Raw genomic sequence first — 22,847 nt, forward strand, 5'->3', positions numbered from 1 at the left:
ACTGTGAAGCATGGCAACATCATGCTTTGGGGCTGTTTCTCTGCAAAGGGACCAGGACGACTAATCCGTGTACATGAAAGAATGAATGGGGCCATGTTTCGCGAGATTTTGAGAGCAAACCTCCCTCCATCAGTAAGGGCAACGAAGATGAAACCTGGATGGGTCTTTCAGCATGATAATGATCCCAAGCACACCGCCAGGCCAATGAATTTGTGGCTTCATAAGAAGCATATGAAGGTCCTACAGTGGCCTAGCCAGTCTCCAGATCTCAACCCCATTGAAAGCCTTTGGAAGGATCTGAAAGTCCGTGTTGCCCAGCGACAGGCCCAAAACATCACTGCTCTAGAGGAGATCTGCATAGAGGAATGAGCCAACATTCCACCAACAGTGTGCACCAACCTTGTGAAGACTTACAGAAAACGTTTGACCTCTGTCATTGCTAACAAAGGATATATAACAAAATATTGAGATTAATTTTTGTTAATGACCAAATACTTATTTTCCACCATAATTTGCAAAATAAATCTTGCCAAATCATACAAGGTAATTTTCTGGATTTGCTTTCTCATTTGACTCTCATAGTTTTGGTCTACCTATGATGTCAATTACAGGCCTCTCACATCTTTTTAAGTAGGAGAACTTGCACAATTGGTGGCTCACCATACATACATAATGCATGCATATATATATATATATATATATATATATATATATATATATATATACACATATACACACAGTTGTGGCCAAAAGTATTGACACCCCTGCAATTCTGTCAGATAACACTCAGTTTCTTCCTGAAAATGATTGCAAACAAGAATTCTTTGTTATTATTATCTTCATTTAATTTGTCTTAAATGGAAAAACACAAAAAGAATTGTCCTAAAGCCAAATTGGATATAATTCCACATCAAACATAAAAAAGAGGGTGGACAAAAGAATTGGCACTGTTCGAAAAATCATGTGATGCTTCTCTAATTTGTGTAATTAACAGCACCTGTAACTTACCTGTGGCACCTAACAGGTGTTGGCAATAACTAAATCACACTTGCAGCCAGTTGACATGGATTAAAGTTGACTCAACCTCTGTCCTGTGTCCTTGTGTGTACTGTTATGAATGGGTCACCGAGAAGAAAAAAGCAAAACAAGCTAAGTCACAGAAAACCAGAGAGGTTGGTATCTATGCAGATTGCAGATCCCTAATCCTACCACACAACTAGCAGCAGCCGTGGAGCGTACCTACGATGATCCTAGACGCCTCTTCAAGGCCGGAGGACTAAAGCCTAAAGCAAGAAAAAGGGGAAAACTAACTGCCCCAGAGCAGACCCCAAAGGAAAGAAAGCCCCCACACATGTATTGACGGTGAAACAAGATGAAAGCACAAACACAGGCAGGAAAATAAGCTGAGCAAACGATGGGGCCCAAACTAACTACAAAGGAAAGGAAAGGGAAAGACACTGTCTGCACCCTGCAAAAAACCCTACAAAAATAATGTCAAACACTTCTGATAGCAAAATTAACCCTGAAGTCACTAGACTTCTCCCACTATATCAGCACTCTGAAATATTCCTAGACATAGCAAAAAGAGGCCAAACTAGTAAGGGACAAAAAGCAAATTGGCAAATACAGATAAATAAGAGTGGAAATTCAGCACAGCCCCCAGCCGGGGCTGGCTGACCACACAAAAAACTGAATAGACCAACAAAATCAAGTGTGAACATTAGCAGAAAAACTTAGCTTTAGATGACTGGAACAGAGCTGAAAACCAAGAGCTGACAAGCCAGAAGGAATCACCAGCAACTGAATAGGGCGTCGGCTGTCTTAAATCCAATCCGAGATTCCTGAGGTCCAATCGTCATCCTCATTCTCATGTGGCAGATTTCCACCGATCAAATCAGCCTCACTACCTCCTGTTACCACCAGAGGGAGTCTGGAAGGAAAACTCACAACTGGTGAACCAGAGAATGAACTCACAACAGTACCCCCCCTTGAGGAGGGGTCACCAAACCCTCATCCACGCCACCAGGCCGATCAGGATGGGCCCGGTGAAAAGCACAAACCAATCTATTGGCATGTATATCAGAGGCAGAGACCCAAGAATTATCCTCCTGACCATAACCCTTCTATTTGACCAAATACTGGAGTCTCCGGCTAACCAAACGAGAATCCAATATATTCTCTACCTCATATTCCACATTGCCTTCAACCAATACAGGGTCAGGAGGTGCTGCCATAGGAACCACTGGCTCAACAAACCTCTTCAACAGAGATTTGTGAAATACGTTATGGATCTTGAACGTAACTGGAAGAGCCAATGAAAACGAAACAGGATTAAGAATTTCCAAAATCTTATAAGGACCAATAAATCTTGGCTTAAATTTAGGAGATGCAACCTTCATAGGAATATTCTTAGACGACAACCAAATCATATCACCCACTTTAAACCGGGGACCAATGGTCCTATGCCGTTTGGAAAATCGCTGGGCCTTTTCCTGGGAGAGTGACAACTTATCCACCACTTGGTCCCATATCTGCTGCATTCTCTTAACCACAGTGTCCACACCTGGGCAGGACGAAGATTCCACTTGCCCTGAAGAGAATCGAGGATGAAACCCAAAATTACAGAAAAAGGGTGACATCAAAGTGGCAGAACTAGCTCTATTGTTCAGTGCGAATTCGGCCAAGGGCAAAAATGAGACCCAATCATCCTGATCAGCAGAAATAAAACATCTCAAATAAGATTCCAAGGTCTGGTTTGTTCTCTCAGTCTGTCCATTGGTCTGGGGATGAAGCGCGGAGGAGAAGGATAACTGACTTCCCAGATTGGAACAAAAGGCTTTCCAGAATCTGGAAACAAACTGGACTCCTCTGTCGGACACAATGTTCTCAGGAATCCCATGTAACCGAACCACCTGTTGTAAAAACAAGGGCGCCAACTCAGCGGAAGATGGTAACTTTGGGAGTGGTACAAGATGGACCATCTTCGAAAATCCATCACAAATCACCCAGATAACAGTCATTCTCTGAGAGACAGGAAGATCAGAAATAAAATCCATTGAGATATGGGTCCATGGCCTCTTGGGCGCCGGCAATGGCATCAGCAACCCACTAGAACGAGAACAGGGTTTAGACCGAGAACAAGTCCCACAGGACTGTACAAAATTCCTGACGTCACGAGATAAGGCAGGCCACTAAAAGGACCGACTCACCAAATCTCTGGTACCAAAAATACCTGGATGACCAGCCAATGCAGAGCAATGAATTTCAGACATCACTCTCTTTCTCCACTGGTCATGAACATACAATTTTCCCATAGGGCAACGCTCAGGTTTATCCTCCTGAAATTCCTCCAGGGCACGTCTCAAATCGGGCGAAATGGCAGAAAGAACTACCCCTTCACCTAGGATGGTAGTAGGCACGGTCACACTAAGAGAATCGGCACAGAGACTCCTAGAAAGGGCGTCTGCCTTAACATTCTTAGTGCCCGGAAGAAAAGAGACCACAAAATTAAAATGCATGAAAAACAAGGCCCCCATCTAGCCTGTCTAGGATTCAAGCGTTTGGCCGACTCCAGATAAATCAAATTCTTGTGATCGGTGAGGACCACAACTTGATGTCTAGCTCCCTCCATCCAATGTCTCCACTCCTCAAATGCCCACTTCATGGCCAACAATTCCCGATTCCCCACGTCATAGTTGCGTTCAGATGGGGAGAACTTTCGAGAAAAGAAGGCACAGGGATTCATCTTAGAAGTCAGAGGGTCTTTTTGGGACAAAACAGCTCCTGCACCAATCTCAGAAGCATCTACCTCCACTTGAAATGGAAGTGAGACATCAGGTTGCCGTAAAACTGGAGCTGAAGTAAATCTCTGCTTAAGCTCCTGAAATGCTGAGATAGCCTCAGGAGACCAATTCAGCACATCAGCGCCCTTCTTGGTCAGATCAGCCAGTGGTTTGACAATACCAGAAAAATTACCTATAAATTTACGATAGAAATTAGCAAAACCCAAAAACTTCTGGAGGGCCTTCAAAGAAGTAGGCTGAACCCAATCATAAATGGCCTGTACCTTGGCCGGGTCCATTTCAATAGTCGATAGAGATAAGATAAATCCCAAAAATGAAATCCTCTGTACACCAAAAAGGCATTTCGATCCCTTAACAAACAGGGAATTCTCCCTCAAAATCCTGAACACAGTCCGGACGTGTTCCACATGAGAATCCCAATCACTAGAAAAGATTAAAATATCATCCAGATAGATGATCAAAAACTTATCCACAAAGTCATGGAAAATATCGTTCATAAAGGACTGGAAGACAGAAGGGGCACTAGTGAGCCCAAAAGGCATCACCAGGTACTCAAAATGTCCCTCCGGAGTATTAAACGCCGTCTTCCATTCATCTCCGTGCTTGATGCAAATAAGATTATACGCCCCCTGAGGTCAAGCTTAGCAAACCAGCAGGCACTCCTAACTCTGGAGAATAAATCAGACATCAGAGGTAACGGGTACTGATATTTAACCATCGTCTTGTTAAGGGAACGATAATCAATACATGGTCTTAATGAACCATCTTTCTTGGCCACAAAAAAAAACCCAGCACCTAAAGGTGACGAGGATGGTCTAATATGACCCTTCTCCAATGACTCCTTAATATAGGATCGCATAGCATCATGTTTGGGTAATGATAAGTTGAAAAGCCGACCCTTGGGAAATTTACACCCAAGCATCAACTCAATTGCACAGTCATAACTCCTATGAGGCGGCAAAGACGCAGACTTGCCTTCGCTAAATACATTAGAAAAATCGGCTAGATAATCAGGAATATCATGAGACTGAGCAGAGGTGGAGAAAACAGGAGCGTCCCTAAGAACACACTGACAACCCCAACTCACCACAGACCCAGACTTCCAATCCAAAACTGGATTATGAGTTTGCAACCAAGGAAAACCCAGAACAATAGTATCATGCAAATTATGCAGCACCAAAAATTTACAATTTTCTTGGTGGTCTGGGGCAACTCGCATTGTCACCTGGGTCCAAAACTGAGGTTTATTCTCCGCCAAAGGAGTAGCATCAATACCCCTCAAAGGAATAGGCGTCCGCAGGGGCGTCATGGAAAAACCACAACGTTTAACAAAGTCCAAATCCATCAGATTCAACGCTGCTCCTGAATCCACAAAAGCCTTCGTGGAAAACGTGGATAAGGAGCAGATCAGAGTAATTGCCAAAAGAAACTTAGGTTGTACACTGCCCACAGCATGTGTGTGTGCAAAACGTTTCTCTCGTTTAGGGCAGACAGAAATAGTATGAGAGACGTCTCCACAGTAAAAACACAACTTATTACGCCTTCTAAACTCCTGACGTTGCGCCTAGACAAAACCCCATCACATTGCATAGGTTCAGACGTTTGTTCAAAAGGTGGCAGCGCCTCCCGTGTAGTTTTACGTTCACGTAAATGCCGATCAACTTGAATGGCTAATGACATAGAATCATCCAGACCAGAGGGAACAGGAAACCCCACCATAACATCTTTTTCGGTCTCTGATAAACCCTTCCGAAAGAGAGCTGCCAATGCACTATCATTCCATGTAGTAAGGACCGCCCACTTTTGGAATTTTTGACAGTATAACTCTGCAGAATCCTGACCCTGGTTTAATGCCAACAGGGTTCTCTCAGCTTGATCAACAGCATTAGGTTCATCATACAACAACCCCAAGGCTTGAAAAAATATATCCACATTAGTCAGAATAGGATTTTCAGGTGTCAGAGAAAAAGCCCAATCCTGGGGATCGCTGTGCAGCAAGGAGATGACAATTTTCACCTGCTGCACAGAGCTCCCCGATGAGTTAGGCTTCAAGGCCAGAAATAATTTACAATTATTCTTAAAATTCAGAAATTTAGACTGATCCCCAGAAAACACATCAGGAGTAGGGATCTTAAGTTCAGCAGCATGTGACTGAATGAGGTAGGTTGAAATTGCCTGCACTGCAGCAGCAAGCTGCTCCACACAATCAGACAACGGCTTAATCTCCATTAGGAAAAAGAAAAAAAAAATTCTCCTATGGCCCCAGAGAAAAAGAGGAAAAAATAAAAAAAAATTTCTGACACTTTTTTTTTTTTTAACAACTTTTTCCTGCTTTTGACTACCCTAGAATCTGCGGTATGGCTGGTGATTCTGTTGTGAATGGGTCACCGAGGAGAAAAAAGCAAAACAAGCTAAGTCACGGAAAACCAGAGAGGTTGATATCTATGCAGATTGCAGATCCCTAATCCTACCACACAACTAGCAGCAGCCGTGGAGCGTGCCTACAATGATCCTAGACACCTAGTCAAGGCCGGAGGACTAAATAAGCCTAAAGCAAGAAAAAGGGGAAAACTAACTGCCCCAGAGCAGACCCCAAAGGAAAGACAGCCCCCACACATGTATTGACGGTGAAACAAGATGAAAGCACAAACACGGGCAGGAAAATAGGCTGAGCAAACGATGGGGCCCAAACTAACTAGAAAGGAAAGGAAAGGAAAAGACACTGTCTGCAACCTGCAAAAAACCCTACAAAAATAATGTCCAACACTTCTGATAGCAAAATTAACCCTGAAGTCACTAGACTTCTCCCACTATATCAGCACTCTGAAATATTCTGAGACAGAGCAAAAAGAGGCCAAACTAGTAAGGGACAAAAAGAAAATTGCAAATACAGATAAATAAGAGTGGACATTCAGCACAGCCCCCAGCCGGGGCTGGCTGACCACACAAAAAACTGAATAGACCAACAAAATCAAGTGTGAACATTAGCAGAAAAACTTAGCTTTAGATGACTGGAACAGAGCTGAAAATCAAGAGCTGACAAGCCAGAAGGAATCACCAGCAACTGAATAGGGCGTCGGCTGTCTTAAATCCAATCTGAGATTCCTGAGGTCCAATTGTCATCCTCATTCTCAGGTGGCAGATTTCCACCGATCAAATCAGCCTCACTACCTCCTGTTACCACCAGAGGGAGTCTGGAAGGAAAACTCACAACTGGTGAACCAGAGAATGAACTCACAACAGTGTACCACATTGAGCATGGAGAAAAGAAAGAAGACCAAAGACCTGTCTGAGGACTTGAGAAACCAAATTGTGAGGAAGCATGAGCAATCTCAAGGCTACAAGTCCATCTCCAAAGACCTGAATGTTCCTGTGTCTACCTTGCGCAGTGTCATCAAGAAGTTTAAAGCCCATGGCACTGTGGCTAACCTCCCTAGATGTGGACGGAAAAGAAAAATTGACAAGAAATTTCAACGCAAGATTGTGTGGATGTTGGATAAAGAACCTCGACTAACATCCAAACAAGTTCTAGCTGCCCTGCAGTCTGAGGGTACAACAGTGTCAACCCGTACTATCCGTCAGCATCTGAATGAAAAGGGACTGTATGGTAGGAGACCCAGGAAGACCCCACTTCTTACCCCGAGACATAAAAAAGCCAGGCTGGAGTTTGCCAAAACTTACCTGAAAAAGCCTAAAACGTTTTGGAATAATGTTCTCTGGTCAGATGAGACAAAAGTAGAGCTTTTTGGGCAAAGGCATCAACATAGAGTTTACAGGAGAAAAAAAGAGGCATTCAAAGAAAAGAACACGATCCCTACAGTCAAACATGGCAGAGGTTCCCTGATGTTTTGGGGTTGCTTTGCTGCCTCTGGCACTGGACTGCTTGACCGTGTGCATGGCATTATGAAGTCAGAAGACTACCAACAAATTTTGCAGCATAATGTAGGGCCCAGTGTGAGAAAGCTGGGTCTCCCTCAGAGGTCATGGGTCTTCCAGCAGGACAATGACCCAAAACACACTTCAAAAAGAACTAGAAAATGGTTTGAGAGAAAGCACTGGAGACTTCTAAGGTGGCCAGCAATGAGTCCAGACCTGAATCCTATAGAACACCTGTGGAGAGATCTAAAAATGGCATTTTTTAGAAGGCACACTTCAAATATCAGGGACCTGGAGCAGTTTGCCAAAGAAGAATGGTCTAAAATTCCAGCAGAGCATTGTAAGAAACTCATTGATGGTTACCAGAAGCGGTTGGTCGCAGTTATTTTGCCTAAAGGTTGTGCAACCAAGTATTAGGCTGAGGGTGCCAATACTTTTGTCTGGCCCATTTTTGGAGTTTTGTGTGAAATGATCAATGTTTTGCTATTTGCTTCATTCTCTTTTGTGTTTTTTCATTTAAGACAAATTAAATGAAGATAATAATACCAAAGAATTGGTGCTTCCAATCATTTTCAGGAAGAAACTGCGTATTATCTGACAGAATTGCAGGGGTGTCAATACTTTTGGCCACAACTGTATATATATATATATATATATATATATATATATATATATACACACATACATATATATATATATACATACATACATACACTAGCTGAAGACCCCGCCGCTGCCCGGGCATAGTCACTAACTGTGGTTAGTTATAACAAATTGTAATTATCTTCCATCCCATAGTCCCATGCCCATATACTCATCATACATATCCACCATCCCATAGGCCCGTGCCCATATACCCACCATACATATCCTCTATCCCATAGGCCCGTGCCCATAAACCCATCACACATCCTCCATCCCATAGGCCTGTGCCCATATACCCATCATACATATCCTCCATCCCATAGTCGAGTGCCCATATACCCATCACACATCCTCCACCCCATAGTCCCATGCCCATATACCCATCACACATCCTCCATCCCATAGTCTCATGCCAATATACCCATCATACATATTCGCCATCCCATAGTCGAGTGTCCATATACCCATCACACATCCTTCATCTCATAGTCCCATGCCCATATACCCATCATACATATCCTCCATCCCATAGTCTTGTGCCCATATACCCATCATACATATCCGTCATCCCATAGTCCCGTGCCCATATACCCATCATACATATCCTCCATCCCATAGTCCAGTGCCCATATACCCATCACACATCCTCCGTCCCATAGTCCCGTCCCATGCCCATATACCCGTCATACATATCCTCCATCCCATAGTCCAGTGCCCATATACCCATCACACATCCTCCATCCCATAGTCAACCATTATGACATCATAATGAGCGGTGGGGATTGCAACCTATGATGACATCAGCGTCGCCATGGCAACCATTGTGACATCATAATGAGGGGCGGGGCTTGATACGCACACACTGTTTCCCCAGTATGTAGATAGGGGCATTATGACATCATAATGAGGGGCGGGGCTTGACGTGCACACACTTTTTCCCCAGTATGTAGATAGGGGCAAAATTGTTTGGTGAATTGGAACGTGCGGGGTTAAAATTTTGCCTCACAACATAGCTTAGGACGCTCTCGGGGTCCAGACGTGTGACTGTGCCAAATTTTGTGGCTGTAGCTGCAACGGTGCGGATGCCTATCCCGGACAAACACACACACACACACACACACATACATACTTTGAGCTTTATATATTAGATTATTATACATTTTCATAGCGCCATTTATTTCATGGGGCTTTACATATGAAATGGACAAATATAGACATTAAACATGTTCAAAACAGGCACACACAAGTACAGAAGGGGATGGGTGAGGATACACTAGGAGAGGTTGGAGTTGGTCGTGTGGCGGTTCAGCAGGCTGAGGATCACTGCATGTTGTAGGCTTGTCGGAAGAGGTGGGTCTTCACGTTCCTTTTGAAGGTTTCCGTGGCAGGCGAAAGCCTGATGTGTTGGTGTAGAGAGTTCAAGTATAAGGGAAGCACGGGAGAAGTCTTGTATGCGGTTGTGGGAAGAACAGATAAGAGGGGAGTAGAGAAGGATATCTTGAGAGGATGGAAGGTTGCGTGTAGGTAAGTATCTGGAGACCATGTCACAGATGTATGGAGGAGAAAGGTTATGGATTGCTTTGTATGTCATAGCTAGTGTTTTGAACTGGAGCCTTTGGACAATAGGAAGCCAGTGAAGGGCTTGGCAGAGAGGAGAGGTTGGGAAATAATGGGGAGACAGGTGGATTAGTCGGGCAGCAGAGTTTAGGATAGATTAGAGTGGTGCAAGAGTGCTAGAGGGGAGGCCAGAGAGTAGGAGGTTGCAATAGTCAAGGTGGGAGATGATGAGGGCGTGCTCTAGCGTTTTAGCAGTTTCTTGGTCAAGGAATGCACGGATCCAGGAAATATTTTTGAGTTGGAGTTGGTAGGAGGAGGCAAGGGCGTGGATATGTGGCTTGAAAGAAAAGGCAGAGTCAAGAATCACCCCGAGGCACCGAGCATGCGGGACTGGGGAAAGTGAGCAGCCATTGACATTGATGAATAGGTCTGGTGGAGGGGTAGAGTGAGGTGGGGGAAAGATGATTAATTCTGTTTTTTCCATGTTCAGTTTTAGAAAGCGAGCAGAAAAGAAAGCTGAAATAGCAGACAGACATTGTGGCATTTTGGTCAGTAGCGAGGTGATGTCAGGTCCAGATAGGTAGATCTGCGTGTCATCGGCATAGAGATGTTACTGCAAACCGTGGGATTCTATGAGCTGTCCAAGGCCGAAGGTATAGATGGATAAGAGTAATGGTCCTAGAACTGAGCCTTGGAGAACACCGACAGACAGGGGGCGAGGTGAGGAGGTGGTGTGGGAGAGGGAGACATTGAATGTCTGGTCTGTTAGATATGAAGTGATCCAGAAAAGGGCCAAGTCTGTGATGCCAAGAGATGAGAGAATCTGTAACAGGAGGGAATAGTCCACAGTGTTGAAGGCAGAAGACAGGTCCAGGAGGAGGAGGACAGAGTAGTGTCGCTTGCTCTTGGCGGTAAGCAGGTTGTTGGTGACTTTAGTTAGGGTAGTTTCAGTTGAGTGATGCAGTTGGAAGCCAGATTGTAACTGGTCAAAGAGGGAGCAGGAGGAGAGGTGGGAGGACAGTTCAAGATGGAACTGCTGTTCCAGTAGTTTTGAGGCATAAGGCAGAAGTGATATCGGGCAATACCTAAACACGGAGGCTGGGTCGAGGGAGGGCTTTTTGAGGATGGATGTGATTGAGGCATGTTTGAAGGATGAGGGCAAGACACCATTTGTAAGTGAGAGGTTGAAGAGGTGTGTTAGGGTTGGGATGAAGACAGTGGCGAGGTTAGGGATGATGTGGGACGGGAGTCGGTCAAGCGTGCAAGTGGTGAGATGTGATCTTGAAAGAAGGGTGGAGAGATGATCTTCTGTCATGATGGAGAAGCTGGTTTTGTAAGAACAGGGCTGAGCAGTCAAGAGGAGGGGCATTCGGTGCATAACTCTTTATATACCCTTTTATTAATGAGGGTATCTGGCTGACACCTGTTCATTACTGAACCTATATATATATATATATATAAAGTCACCAAGCCCAAGGTTTAGTAACGAACAGGAGTCGGCCAGATACCCTCACTAATAAAACGGTATATAAAGAGTTAAATAAAGACACACACACAAAATCTGTGTGAAACACAATATCTGTTTATTTTTTAAAAAAAAAATTAAAAAAATTGCGTGGGCTCTTGCATAATTTTCATAACCAGCCGAGGGAAAGCCAATGGCTGAGGGCTGATGTTAATATTCTGGGAAGGAGCCAACAGCCCTAAATGTCCCCAGGCTATTAATATCAGCTCACAGACGTTTGCTTAGCCTTTACTGCCTATTTTACAGGGGAACCCCAGAAAAAAATTGACATGGGTTCCCCCTATAAAATCGAACCAGCAAAGGCTAGGCAGCTAGCTGCAGACTGATATTCATAGCCTGGGAAGGGGTCATGTATATTGGCATCCCCCAGGCTTAAAACATCAGCTCTCAGCCACCCCAGAAATGGTGCAACTTATAGATGCACCAATTCTGGCACTTAGCCTCGCTCTTCCCACTTGCCCTGTAGCGGTGGTAAGTGAGGTAATATTTGTTGGGTTGATGTCACCTTTGTATTGTCCAGTGACATCAAGGCCACGCTTAGTAATGGAGAGGTGTCTATAAGACACCTATCCATTACTAGTTATATGGTAAATAAAAACACAGCCAGAAAAAAGTCCTTAATTTGAAATAATCACACAGTCTCCTTTATTGAATCTTAATTAACCATACTTACTGAACGCCTAATCCCCAACTCCCTCGTCTCCTGCAACAAAAATAAAATAATAAATAAACATAATACTCCCTGTCTGACGTAGTCCACTTACCGAGTGGCCCACGACGATCTCACGCGTAGAACAGTCACATCGGGAGATGTGACTGCTCTAACCAGCTTCCAGTCATACACCGACAGGAGGTAATCACTCCTGTAGTGTATCACTGCACTGCCATGAGAATTCACAGCTCCAGTGCTTTCACTTACGGAACTACCACTTTGTGAGAACTTTCCCATGCAGCGGTGCCATAAGTGACAGCACGAACACTTGATACATGGCGGGAGCAATTAGCTCCTGCCAGTGTATCGCCGGCAGCCGGGTAGAGCGGTCACATCTCTCGATGTGACTGTTCTACACGTGAGATCGCCATGGGACAATCTGGATTACCTGGACTACGGTGGACAGGGAGTATATGTTGGCTTATTATTTTATATTATTTCTAGGAGATGAGGGCGTCGGGGATTTGGTGTGAGGTGAGTATAATGGGTTTTTATTTTTATGTGAATATGTATGTAATTTAACTTTTTTTTTTTTTTTTAACAGTGGCACAGGCGTTGGCAGATGATACTACTCTCCCATCAGCGGCATCTGATGTCACTGTTGTCAGTGACAGCAGACATAGCCGGATGGAAGCAGTAGTCTCATCGGCCCAAGCCTGCTTTTTTATATCAGGTCACCGCTACGGGTCACAGTCAGATGCGGAATCATGCTGACATCTGCCAGCATGATCCCACAGCGCTGTGACCGACAGTACCGCACACATACCCAGACACCCGCACACACACAGAACACCTGCACACACACAGATACTCGCAGACAGACACGCACACAGTCTCCGACCACACACACTTCCTCCTTTTGACATAATTTCCTTTTCTGCAGCGTTTTTGCCAGCACATTTGCACCAAATCCGCAAACCTTTTTACACCTGCGGTTTTGCTGCGGATTTGACTGACTCAATGGAAGTCAATGGGTGCAGAAACGCTGCAGATCAGCAAAAAGAATTGACATGCTGTGGAAAATAAAATGCTGCAAATCAGTGAGGAATTTTCCGCAGCATGTGCACACCAATTCTGGATTCCCATTGATTAACATTGCTTGAGCTATAGTTTGCAGATTTGGTGCAATTCCACACGGAGAAACGCTGTGGATCCGCAGAAAAATCCTCAACGTGTGCACATAGCCGTAAAGTTTGCTCATCAACATTTAGACAAACCTGTGAAATACTGGGAGAATATAGTCTGGTCAGATGAGACAAAAATTGAAGTTTTTGGATGCCATAATACACACCATGTTTGGAGGCCAAAAGGCACTGCATATTATCCCAGAAACACCATACCAACAGTGAAATTTGGAGGTGGGATCTGTTTTGCAAATAAATCCTTGCCATTAAAAGCGGAGAACCTGATAGTGGGGGAAGGTTGGAGTGTGAATCGCCTGATTCGTTAAGAGACGCCTGACTCCTAATTAATCAGGAGAGGTGGAATATGATTTGTGGCAAAGGGAACGCCACTGTTCACCAAAAATTTAATGAGCGGGGGTTGCCATGCCCCAGCTCCATCCACTTTCTCAGAGCTGGCCGAAACTGGCATGAAAAAGCCAAAAGTCGCAAAAAATTTTTGCAAAAATGTTGTGACTTTTTAAAGCTTTTAATGTTGTTTTATTCTGGCATAAAAGCTTTAATGAATTAGGCCAGAAATCCCACTAATCGGACAAGCTGACCTGTTTTTTTCTGTTATTTTTTTTTAAAGAGGATGAGTGCAAGGATCAATGAAACGTTATAGGTCAGTGAGCAGCCCATTTAAACAACGTGTGTGACTGTATCTTCTACTTTTAGCTGCAAGTAAATACCGGTTGTTTTTGCTGATTGCATGTGCGCGGTCAAATGCAGACTAGAGTCTCAGCTGTGTCTTGTAATGGTCTATTGAGCACATGAGCTGCAACGCTAGTTGTCATGTGAATGCACCTCTGTAAATCGCATGCTTTCGGTCATTTAACAACTGCTGGGACCTGCAAGTAGAGACGAATCCTAAAAGTGTGTACATTACACACAGTTAGGCTACTTTTACGCTTACCACTTTTTATGCGGCCCGTTATTGCGGCCCGTTTTGCCGCATTTTTTATGGTCTGCCGCAATAACGGAAAGGAAAAAAGCTTGCGGATCGCCTTTTTTCATTTTTCCAATGCTATGGAAATAGTATTGGGAAAAAAAACGGCGTTCCGCAAAACTGGAAGTCCGTTTGTTTTTGTGGCCCCATTGATTTACAATGGGGGCAGTGTCTGTACGCCGTGAAAAAGATCGAGCAAGCTCGATCTTTTATCAGGGCCGCAAATACAGCCCTTACGGCCATACGGCACATGGCGCACCGTGGAATTTTTGCGGGCCGATTTTGCGACCCCATAGAAATCTATCGGGGCCACAAAATCGGCCCGCAAAAACACGGTAAGTGTAAAAGCAGCCTAAAGATTCAGTAAACCTCTTGACCAGGATTTCACCATGGGTGGACAACCCCTACAACCTTTTCTAAATCTGACCTCATGAAACATATATTTATGACATTGTTGAGGCCCTAGATTATTTATACAGCTGTTTTTATGCATAGACGCTAATCTGTAGCATTGCAGGGGTCACAAGTACGGATTCGATAAACCCATTTTTTACATTTACCTACAATATGAGATAAAAAAAAAAAAAGTTTCTTCCAAATCATGTTTTATGAATTGGCGAGAGGTGGCAGAAGAAATAGGGGCATACACTACAGAAATGAAGAACGTAATAGCATCGCATAGTACCATACCGTTTGTAATATAAGTAACAGCAAAAAAATAGCCAAATTCAGCAAGTTATAGCAAAGGTAAAGGGTTAGAGACAAAAAAAATGTAAAAAAAAAAATTACAAATTAATAAAACTCAGATAACATGGCACAAAGTATTACAGTAAGGAAATCTTACTCACCACCCCTGAGATCTGCGGAAGCTGCCAGATAAGCAAAGTTGTCCAAACTGATGACATCAATAATTGGACTAACAACACGGGTGTGATCCTATGTAAGACATGAAATATCAACACACATACGGTATAGTCTAAGAGGAGTCTGCTAGGAAATAACATTAGGAATTTCAAGGGGGCTTACCACTACTGATATATTGATAACACATATTAAGGGCTTGTGCACATGTCAATATTTGGGTCCAAGTGTGATCTAACAAAACATTGGATCATACTCCTCGGAGCAATGTTATTCTGTCGGGTTGTGCACATGTCCAGTGTTTTCCTCGGACCAAGCCGGTGGGGGAAAAAAAAAATTGCTTCATGCCAGAGCTGGATCCGATTATTGGCTATGCAAGTCAATGAGTACTCCGATTTCCCCGCACTGCCACAATGGAGAAGATGGAAAAAAAATTCTTCTCATCTGAGAAAGTCAGATCACACTATGCTGATACTCTAACCAGAGCTTGATCAGAGTGTGATTTGTATAACTAGCCCGATTCTCTCGGATGAGAGAAAATACAATGGTGAGACCCTACCCTAAGGATAAGTCATAAATATTAGGTTGGTGGGGGTCCAACAAACAGCTCCCCACAAATCAGATCTATATATAGACTAGGATGATAATCCAGAGGAATGTGGACTTAAAAGCACCACCTGATGACATCCCAAGGCAAAAGGGAGGCGAGTTTTCACCTTTGTGGCGACCACCAAGAAGCATCAATTGCTTGTGACAGAAAAAACAAGGGCAAAAAACGAAGGTAGCTTTCAATATAACTTTGAGGACAAACCCTTTAATGATAGCAGTGAGAGATAAGACCTTTGACAGGAACTTACCTCCTTGACTCTCTGAAGCAGAGGTTGAAGCCACTCATTGTTGACCTCACAGTGGCTGTCCAAAAAGGTAAGAATTCCAGCAACAGCTGCCTCTGCTCCTCGGACCCGAGAACGGATCAGTCCTAAAAGCAGATCCGAATAATAAATCAGGAGTCAAGATTTTAGCTATTTTCATCCTGACCTTGGCTTTGTCCTAGTGTACATATTAGATCTTTCCTTTTCTACTGACAAAACATCTTTGCATGGTCAGAATTTAGGAGCAGAATGAACACGTGAACAAGACCTCATGTTTCCATGCCTCATCGGATGCTGTACTTATGGAGGAATTCTCCCTGAGAAGTCATGATTTTTTGGGGGAAAAGTACAATATATAGTGAACCCAAACTGAGCCTTTCCGGCAGCACATGGAGGCCATGCAGTTGCATACCAGGCAGCCATACTAGACCATTTACATGTGGCTTTAGGCTGTATCTGGCCACAAAGGGCAGTATTCGTCATTTAGCATTTCTCCATTGACAATTTAACTATAAGGATTTCATATTTTTGTTATGTATAATATACAGAGGTGAAAATAAGTATTTGATACACTGCTGATTTTGCAAGTTTTCCCACCTACAAAGAGTGGAGAGGTCTGTAATTTTTATCGTAGGTACACTTCAACTGTGACAGACAGAATCTAAAAATAAAAAACAGGAAATCACATTGTATGATTTTAACATAATTTGCTTTTTATTGCATGAAACAAATATTTAATACAATAGAAAATAGAACTTAATATTTGGTACTGGAACCTTAGTTTGCAATTACAGAAGTCAGATGTTTCCTGTAGTTCTTGACCAAGTTTGCCCACAGTGCAGCAGGGACGTTGGACCACTCTTTCATGCAGATCTTCTCCAGGTCTTTCAGGTTTCAGTTATGTCGATAGGCAACATTGAGTTTCATCTCCCTGTGTGTTTCGGGTCATCTCTTCAATGCTCTTAATAAGGGAGGGAGGTTGTTGGCGAAAATCTTGCGATACATGACCCTATTCAGCCTCCCTTCAATACTGTGAAATCTTCCTATCCAGTTTGCAGAAAATCAACCCCAAAGTATGATGTTTCCGCCAACATGCTTCATGGTTAGGATGGTGTTCTTGGGGTTGCACTCATCCTTCTCCAAAACACGGCGAGTAGAGTTAATACCAAAAAGTTCTATTTTGGTCTCATCTGACCACATGACCTTCTCCCATGCCACCTCTGGATAATCCAGATGGTCACTGGCGGACTTCAAATGGGCCTGGACTTGTGCTGGCATGAGTAAGGGAACCTTGCATGTCCTGCAGGATTTGAATCTTTGAAGGCGTAGTGAATTACTAACGGTCATGTTTGAAACTGTGGTCCAAGCTCTCTTCAAGTCATTGACCATGTCCTCCTGCGTAGTTCAGGGCTGATTCCTGACCTTTCTCTGAATCATCCTTACCCCATGAGGTGAGTTTTGAATGGAGCCCCAGACTGTGGAAGATTGACAGTCATCTTTTGTTTCTTCCATTTTCTAATAATTCTGCCAACAATTGCTGCTTTCTCATCAAGCCGCTTGCCTATTGCCCTGTAGCCCATCCCAACCTTGTGCACGTCTACAACTTTGTCCCTGGTGTCCTTAGACAGCTCTTTGGTCTTGGCCATGGTGGAGAGGTTGGAGTGTGATTGAGTGTGTGGAGAGGTGGCTTTTATACAAGTAATGAGTTCAAACAGGTGCAATTAAATACAGGTAATGAGTACAGAGTAGGAGGACGTCTTAAAGAAAAACTAACAGGTCTGTGAGAGCCAGAATTATTGCTGGTTGGTAGATGATCAAATACATATTTCATGCAATAGAATGCAATTCAATCATACAATTTGATATTCTGGATTTTTAAAAACATTCTGTCTCTCACAGCTGAAGTATACCTTCGATAAAAATTACAGACCTTGCCATTTTTAGTAGGTGGGAAAACTTGCAACATCGGCAGTGTATCAGATACTTATTTTGCCCACTGTATATACTATCACTTGCTGAACTCTTTGATGGCTTTGTTATACAATCAGTTTTTTCTGCTGCAGATCTAGCAGAGCTCTAAATGCTAAGCTGTATATGCTAAGCTGATTAGCAGCTGTCTGCCTATGCACAGTATACACAGAAAGCAGCCAATCATTGGTAGGGGTGGGTTGGACAGAGTAGTTGACTAGGAGTCACCAGACACTTAGTCCTCTAGTGACAACCTCCTCCTAATCTTTATAATAAAGTAATATGGATTATATCCGCGCTGCCATAACAATACGAATCCAGATATAGCTGGAAAAAACGCAGGTGGTTTATTCTACGCGTTTCGAAGTCTATGACTTCTTCTTCAGGAATTTGTTGTAGTAAATAAGGATTCTGTTAAGGTCACTTGGCGACTTGTGGATCTGCAGCAGGTAATACCTACAGGCTTTCAATCTGCACCATCAGGTGAGCAGTTCTCTGAAATCAATTGGTAATAATCTGTGGGATAAGACTCTATTTACGCTTTTGTTTCTCCCATAATTTTATTAGTAATCTCCTCCTAATAAAACACTGATTGTATTGAAACAGCAACACAGCCCAGTAAGTGACACATCCCTGGAATCAGGGACTCAGCCTCTGTATCATGATGCTCTCAGATTACATAGCAAAAGCCAGGTGACCTATTCCTTTTAACCTTAACCCTCTGATAGCAAAATCACTAAGAAACCTTAATCCTAAAATATAAATAGCTTTAACACTCCGCACACCTACATAGACTATAAGACAAGAAAATGGTGGCAAAGTTTCCATTGAAAATCAGACCCAACAACACATGGTAACTCCTTCCACAAAAAAAAGTTAAAAATAAAAACACAAAATACACAACAGATCATTTTACAAGTGTCATGCTATTAACCTGTGCGTATTTATCATGCATAGATGGGATCCAGGCGTCGTACATATGGTGTGATGTACACAGCTTATATAGTGGACACATCAGCAAGTTTTCCCACACACAAAATATACTGGAATGTATTTTCATTGAACATTGAGTTTGTGCTAATGGAACAAAAATTCGATCAAAATCCAATCACCTGGAGAAATTGGAACAATTACAAGCACTATTCAGCATGAAGCCTAGAAGAGGTCGGCATGCACTACATATTTCAACTTTTTGTGAATTTGTTAATCCTAAATGCACAATTCCCGAGAGGATCATCTTAATGTCTATTTGAGGACAAACAACCCTCCTTTTCTGTACGACAACCCTGTGATGAGCTAAACACGGGAACTTCATCAGTACATGGCTCTTGGCACTAGAGGATTAGCTTGTGAAGAAATTACTTTAAAGGTCCATTTCCATTTCTTTCTTTAGATAAGTTGTAATACTTTCTCCCCTTGTTCAGAGAAAACGACCATACACATCATGGTAATATAACTGCATTCGGCTCCCTGGGGAAATACCAGCCATCTGTGGAGAACTGAAGATCCATTAATATAGAGAGGATATTAAACCTAAACTCTCATTTTCACTTGTTGTGAAGTTGAATACAATCTGTACCATTCCTACTGCTATTTAAAACGCTCATGCACATTAGACTAATGTTGGCCAAGATTCACCAACAATGATGGGCTCAACCGATAGCCTATTTTGTATGGTGGCCCCTGACAATTGATTGCTGGAGAAGTTAAAGGGATTTTGTCAGTAGGATGAACCCTTCTGCGTAGTCTATATGAGCATGTAGGTCATAGAAGTTTGAACAAAATGATACCTTTATGTCGGAGAACCGATGTCTTATTCCAGAGAAATCCACATTTTTCTTAATATGTAAATTTCTCAAGAAATCCGCCAAGATATCAGGAAGAGAATTGTGGACTTGTACAAGTCTGGCTCATCCTAGGGTACAATTTCAAGATACCTGAAGTTACCTAATTTATCTGTACAAAACAAGATGAGAATGTCCAGCCTTCATACCGCTCAGGAAGGAGACGGGTTCTGTGTCCCAGAGATGAACATTCTTTGGTCCGATATGTACATATCAACCCATCAACAGTATCAACCCTTGCAGTAAGTAATAAAAATGCCTTAAAAAATTCTCTCTCTCATTATTCTGTAATTTGGCAAATATTAATAATTATGGTAATCCTAATTGACCTAAAATGGGAAGGGTTAAGGCTAAGTGCACACGTACCGGAACTCTCAAGGAAATTACCGCGAGAATTCCGGAATTCCATTCCGCTGGAAAATCGCATTTTAAATTCCCGCGATTTTCCCGCGGAAAAACTAGCATTTTGCAAGCGTAATTAGCTTGCAAAATGCTAGCGTTTTCCAAGAGATCTGTAGCATCGCTTGGAGAACTGATTGACAGGTTGGTCACACTCGTCAAACATAGTGTGACTAGTGTGACCAACTTTTTACTACTGAGGCCACCTATGCGGCATCAGTAGTAAAAGATAGAATGTAAAAAAAAATAAAAAACGGTGTTTATTCTCACCCTCCGACGTCCCGCGCATCCGTTCCCAGTAATCCTTTGCGAAAATGCCCGCGATAACGTCAGTTCTCGCGGGATCGCGACGTCCCGCGAGAACGGACGCCATCGCGGGCATTTTCGCAAAGGACTACTGGGAACGAGAGCGTGGAGAGAGGCGGGAAGGCTGCGCGGGACGTCGGAGGGTGAGAATAACAATATTTTTTATTTTAAATTCTATTTTTTACAGGGATATGGTGCCCAGAGCCCGGAGGACAGTCTTCTCTCCTCCGGACCATGGGTACCGTCCACAATTGTTCTGCTTACCTTCCGCATGGTGTGCACAGCCACATGCGGGAAATCTGCGGAACAATGCATTCCTATGGGTGCGGGATCGCCGCGATTCCGCAAATTAATGAGCATGCTGCGGTTTTTACCGCGAAGCAATTCCGCCGCGGTAAAAACCGCAGCATTAGCACAGCATTGCGGAATCCCATAGGAATGCATGGGATGCTTATTTTTCGCGTTTTCGCGGCAAAATCGCGCGGTTAAAACCGCCGCGGAAACGCGAAAAAAACGTCACGTGTGAACTCAGCCTTATTCTGATTTCATGTGAGATATTGAGAAAGACATGCATATGTGTCTTTTTATATAGTGTAAGGAAACTTCTGGTTTTAACTGTAGGTACAAGTGTTATCCATGAAAAGCACAGACAGTTCTCGTATGTAAAAGACGGATGTCTGAATGAGCCCTAAGGGAGAGAAGGCCCTAGTTCAGCTGACAGCCATCCAATGTGAATGTGGGGCTTAAGGCTTTAAAGAAAGATGACTGTAGTGATTTAAAATAGGAATCCTGAAGAACAGGCTGAACAATGTCTGTCCTGATCACTATTATCTCATATCATCAAACCCACATTGAAATACCAGAACCCCTCCCTATAACAGCCTTGAGTGGAGAACCAGTGCAAAAAGTGGACCATGGTGAGAAGATGATCCTCGTTAAGGCCAGGTTCACATAGCGGTAATGCAGTCCGTTCAACGCATAGCATTGATGGGCTGCGTTAACGCTACTGCCTTTAATCATCGCGTTATGCAATCCCGCTAGCGCAGATGCTTCATCTGCGCTAGCAGTGACAGACCCTCGGAAGCTGCAGCCCGCGTCCAAGGGTCCGTCACAGAATGACGGCACATCGCTAACGCATGCCGATTATGGCATGCGTTAGCGATGCACTCGTCTATAGCAGTGTATGGCAGCGTTAACCCATCCGTTACATAGTGTTAATGCCGCTGTGTAACGGATGCGTTAAACGCAGCGCATTAACGCTATGTGAACCCAGCCTAAGAGAACCTGTCGAGATGGAACAGTTTTTAGATGTGCCATGTATCTCAAAAAGTTTCCAAGTCCGCTGTCTGTGTGTATCTCAAAAAGTTTCCAAGTCCGCTGTCTGTGTGCAAAGTTCTGGTGAACATGAGAGATTTCCCACAAAGAACATTAAAAACAAGGTCAGCAGAAGGCAGACACGACCGTGCTAATTTAACATGGAACAGTGCTCGTGTGCCCGGCAGCAATGCAGAAGAGTAAAAACAGGCACAATCATGGCTGCAATTTGCAGGCGAATTTCCACATTTGATTGAACGTAGACAGACTCGGAGAGAAATCTGAAAAATGATTATGCACCATAATACTTTTTATTTCTCACCTTCTCTCCGGTTATTTCTCAAGCATTTAACCTTGGGTATCTTTGTCAGGTGCTGGCAGTCATCGGCTGTGAAAAGAAGACAAGAAACAAACAATTGGCACATTGTAATTATGATTCGGCTGGGAAAAAAAAAAAGAACTCTCATGAGTCTTTCCATAGGTAGAATCTGCTTTCACTTATTATCATATTAATCAGACTGACAGCCCTAATCCTCTCAGCTAAAGTGCACTCATGCTCATCTGCTCAGATAGAAACCACTTCACATGGTGAACGCCTTCATCTCTCCTCATCAGGTCATTCACGCAGAAGCCACACTCCATTACAGATCCATCTAATGCACAACTTGTGTGCAGACAGATCGGGGTAGCAAGCAGATAAATAGATGCCATCTTCTAAGCGCTAAACACTTCAGGACACATTATATGGAAGCTGTCACTAGATCCATGCTGCCTGAACCGCAGGCAGCATAGATCAGAGCCTGGCAGCGTCACTAGTCTGAAATGCTGTGACGTTTTAGAATAAATATGTTTTTAATATTCGGACGGTGACCATAGGGAAAGACCTGATCAGCCTGGTGCGGCCCTTGGTGGCTTCTCCCCGTCTCGCTACAGGTGATGGACAGATCTTCTCCCATGTGTGTACATAGAGAAAGAAGGGGGCTGGAGGGGGCACAGCCTAAAGGAAGCCCCCCATGACTGCAATGGGCGGGTAAGTTTTTGAATTTGTTATGGCCG

General features: G+C 43.4%; 1 protein-coding gene across 1 annotated transcript in view; it reads right to left on the reverse strand.

Moving 5' to 3' along the window:
- The window catches only part of GALNT16 (polypeptide N-acetylgalactosaminyltransferase 16), a 221,034-nt gene that overhangs the window by 41,692 nt on the left and 156,495 nt on the right, over positions 1–22,847 (reverse strand). Inside the window, exons 5-7 of the mRNA XM_073552166.1 lie at positions 22,114–22,179; positions 15,946–16,067; positions 15,076–15,163 (exon numbers count right to left, since the gene is read on the reverse strand). Of these exons, the coding sequence (XP_073408267.1) occupies positions 15,076–15,163; positions 15,946–16,067; positions 22,114–22,179 (276 nt within the window). The remainder of the gene's footprint in view (positions 1–15,075; positions 15,164–15,945; positions 16,068–22,113; positions 22,180–22,847) is intronic.

This window comes from Dendrobates tinctorius, unplaced genomic scaffold (assembly GCF_039654945.1).
Source record: "Dendrobates tinctorius isolate UK_male_01 unplaced genomic scaffold, ASM3965494v1 ptg000186l, whole genome shotgun sequence".
In the NCBI taxonomy this organism is placed as follows: Eukaryota; Metazoa; Chordata; class Amphibia; order Anura; family Dendrobatidae; genus Dendrobates; species Dendrobates tinctorius.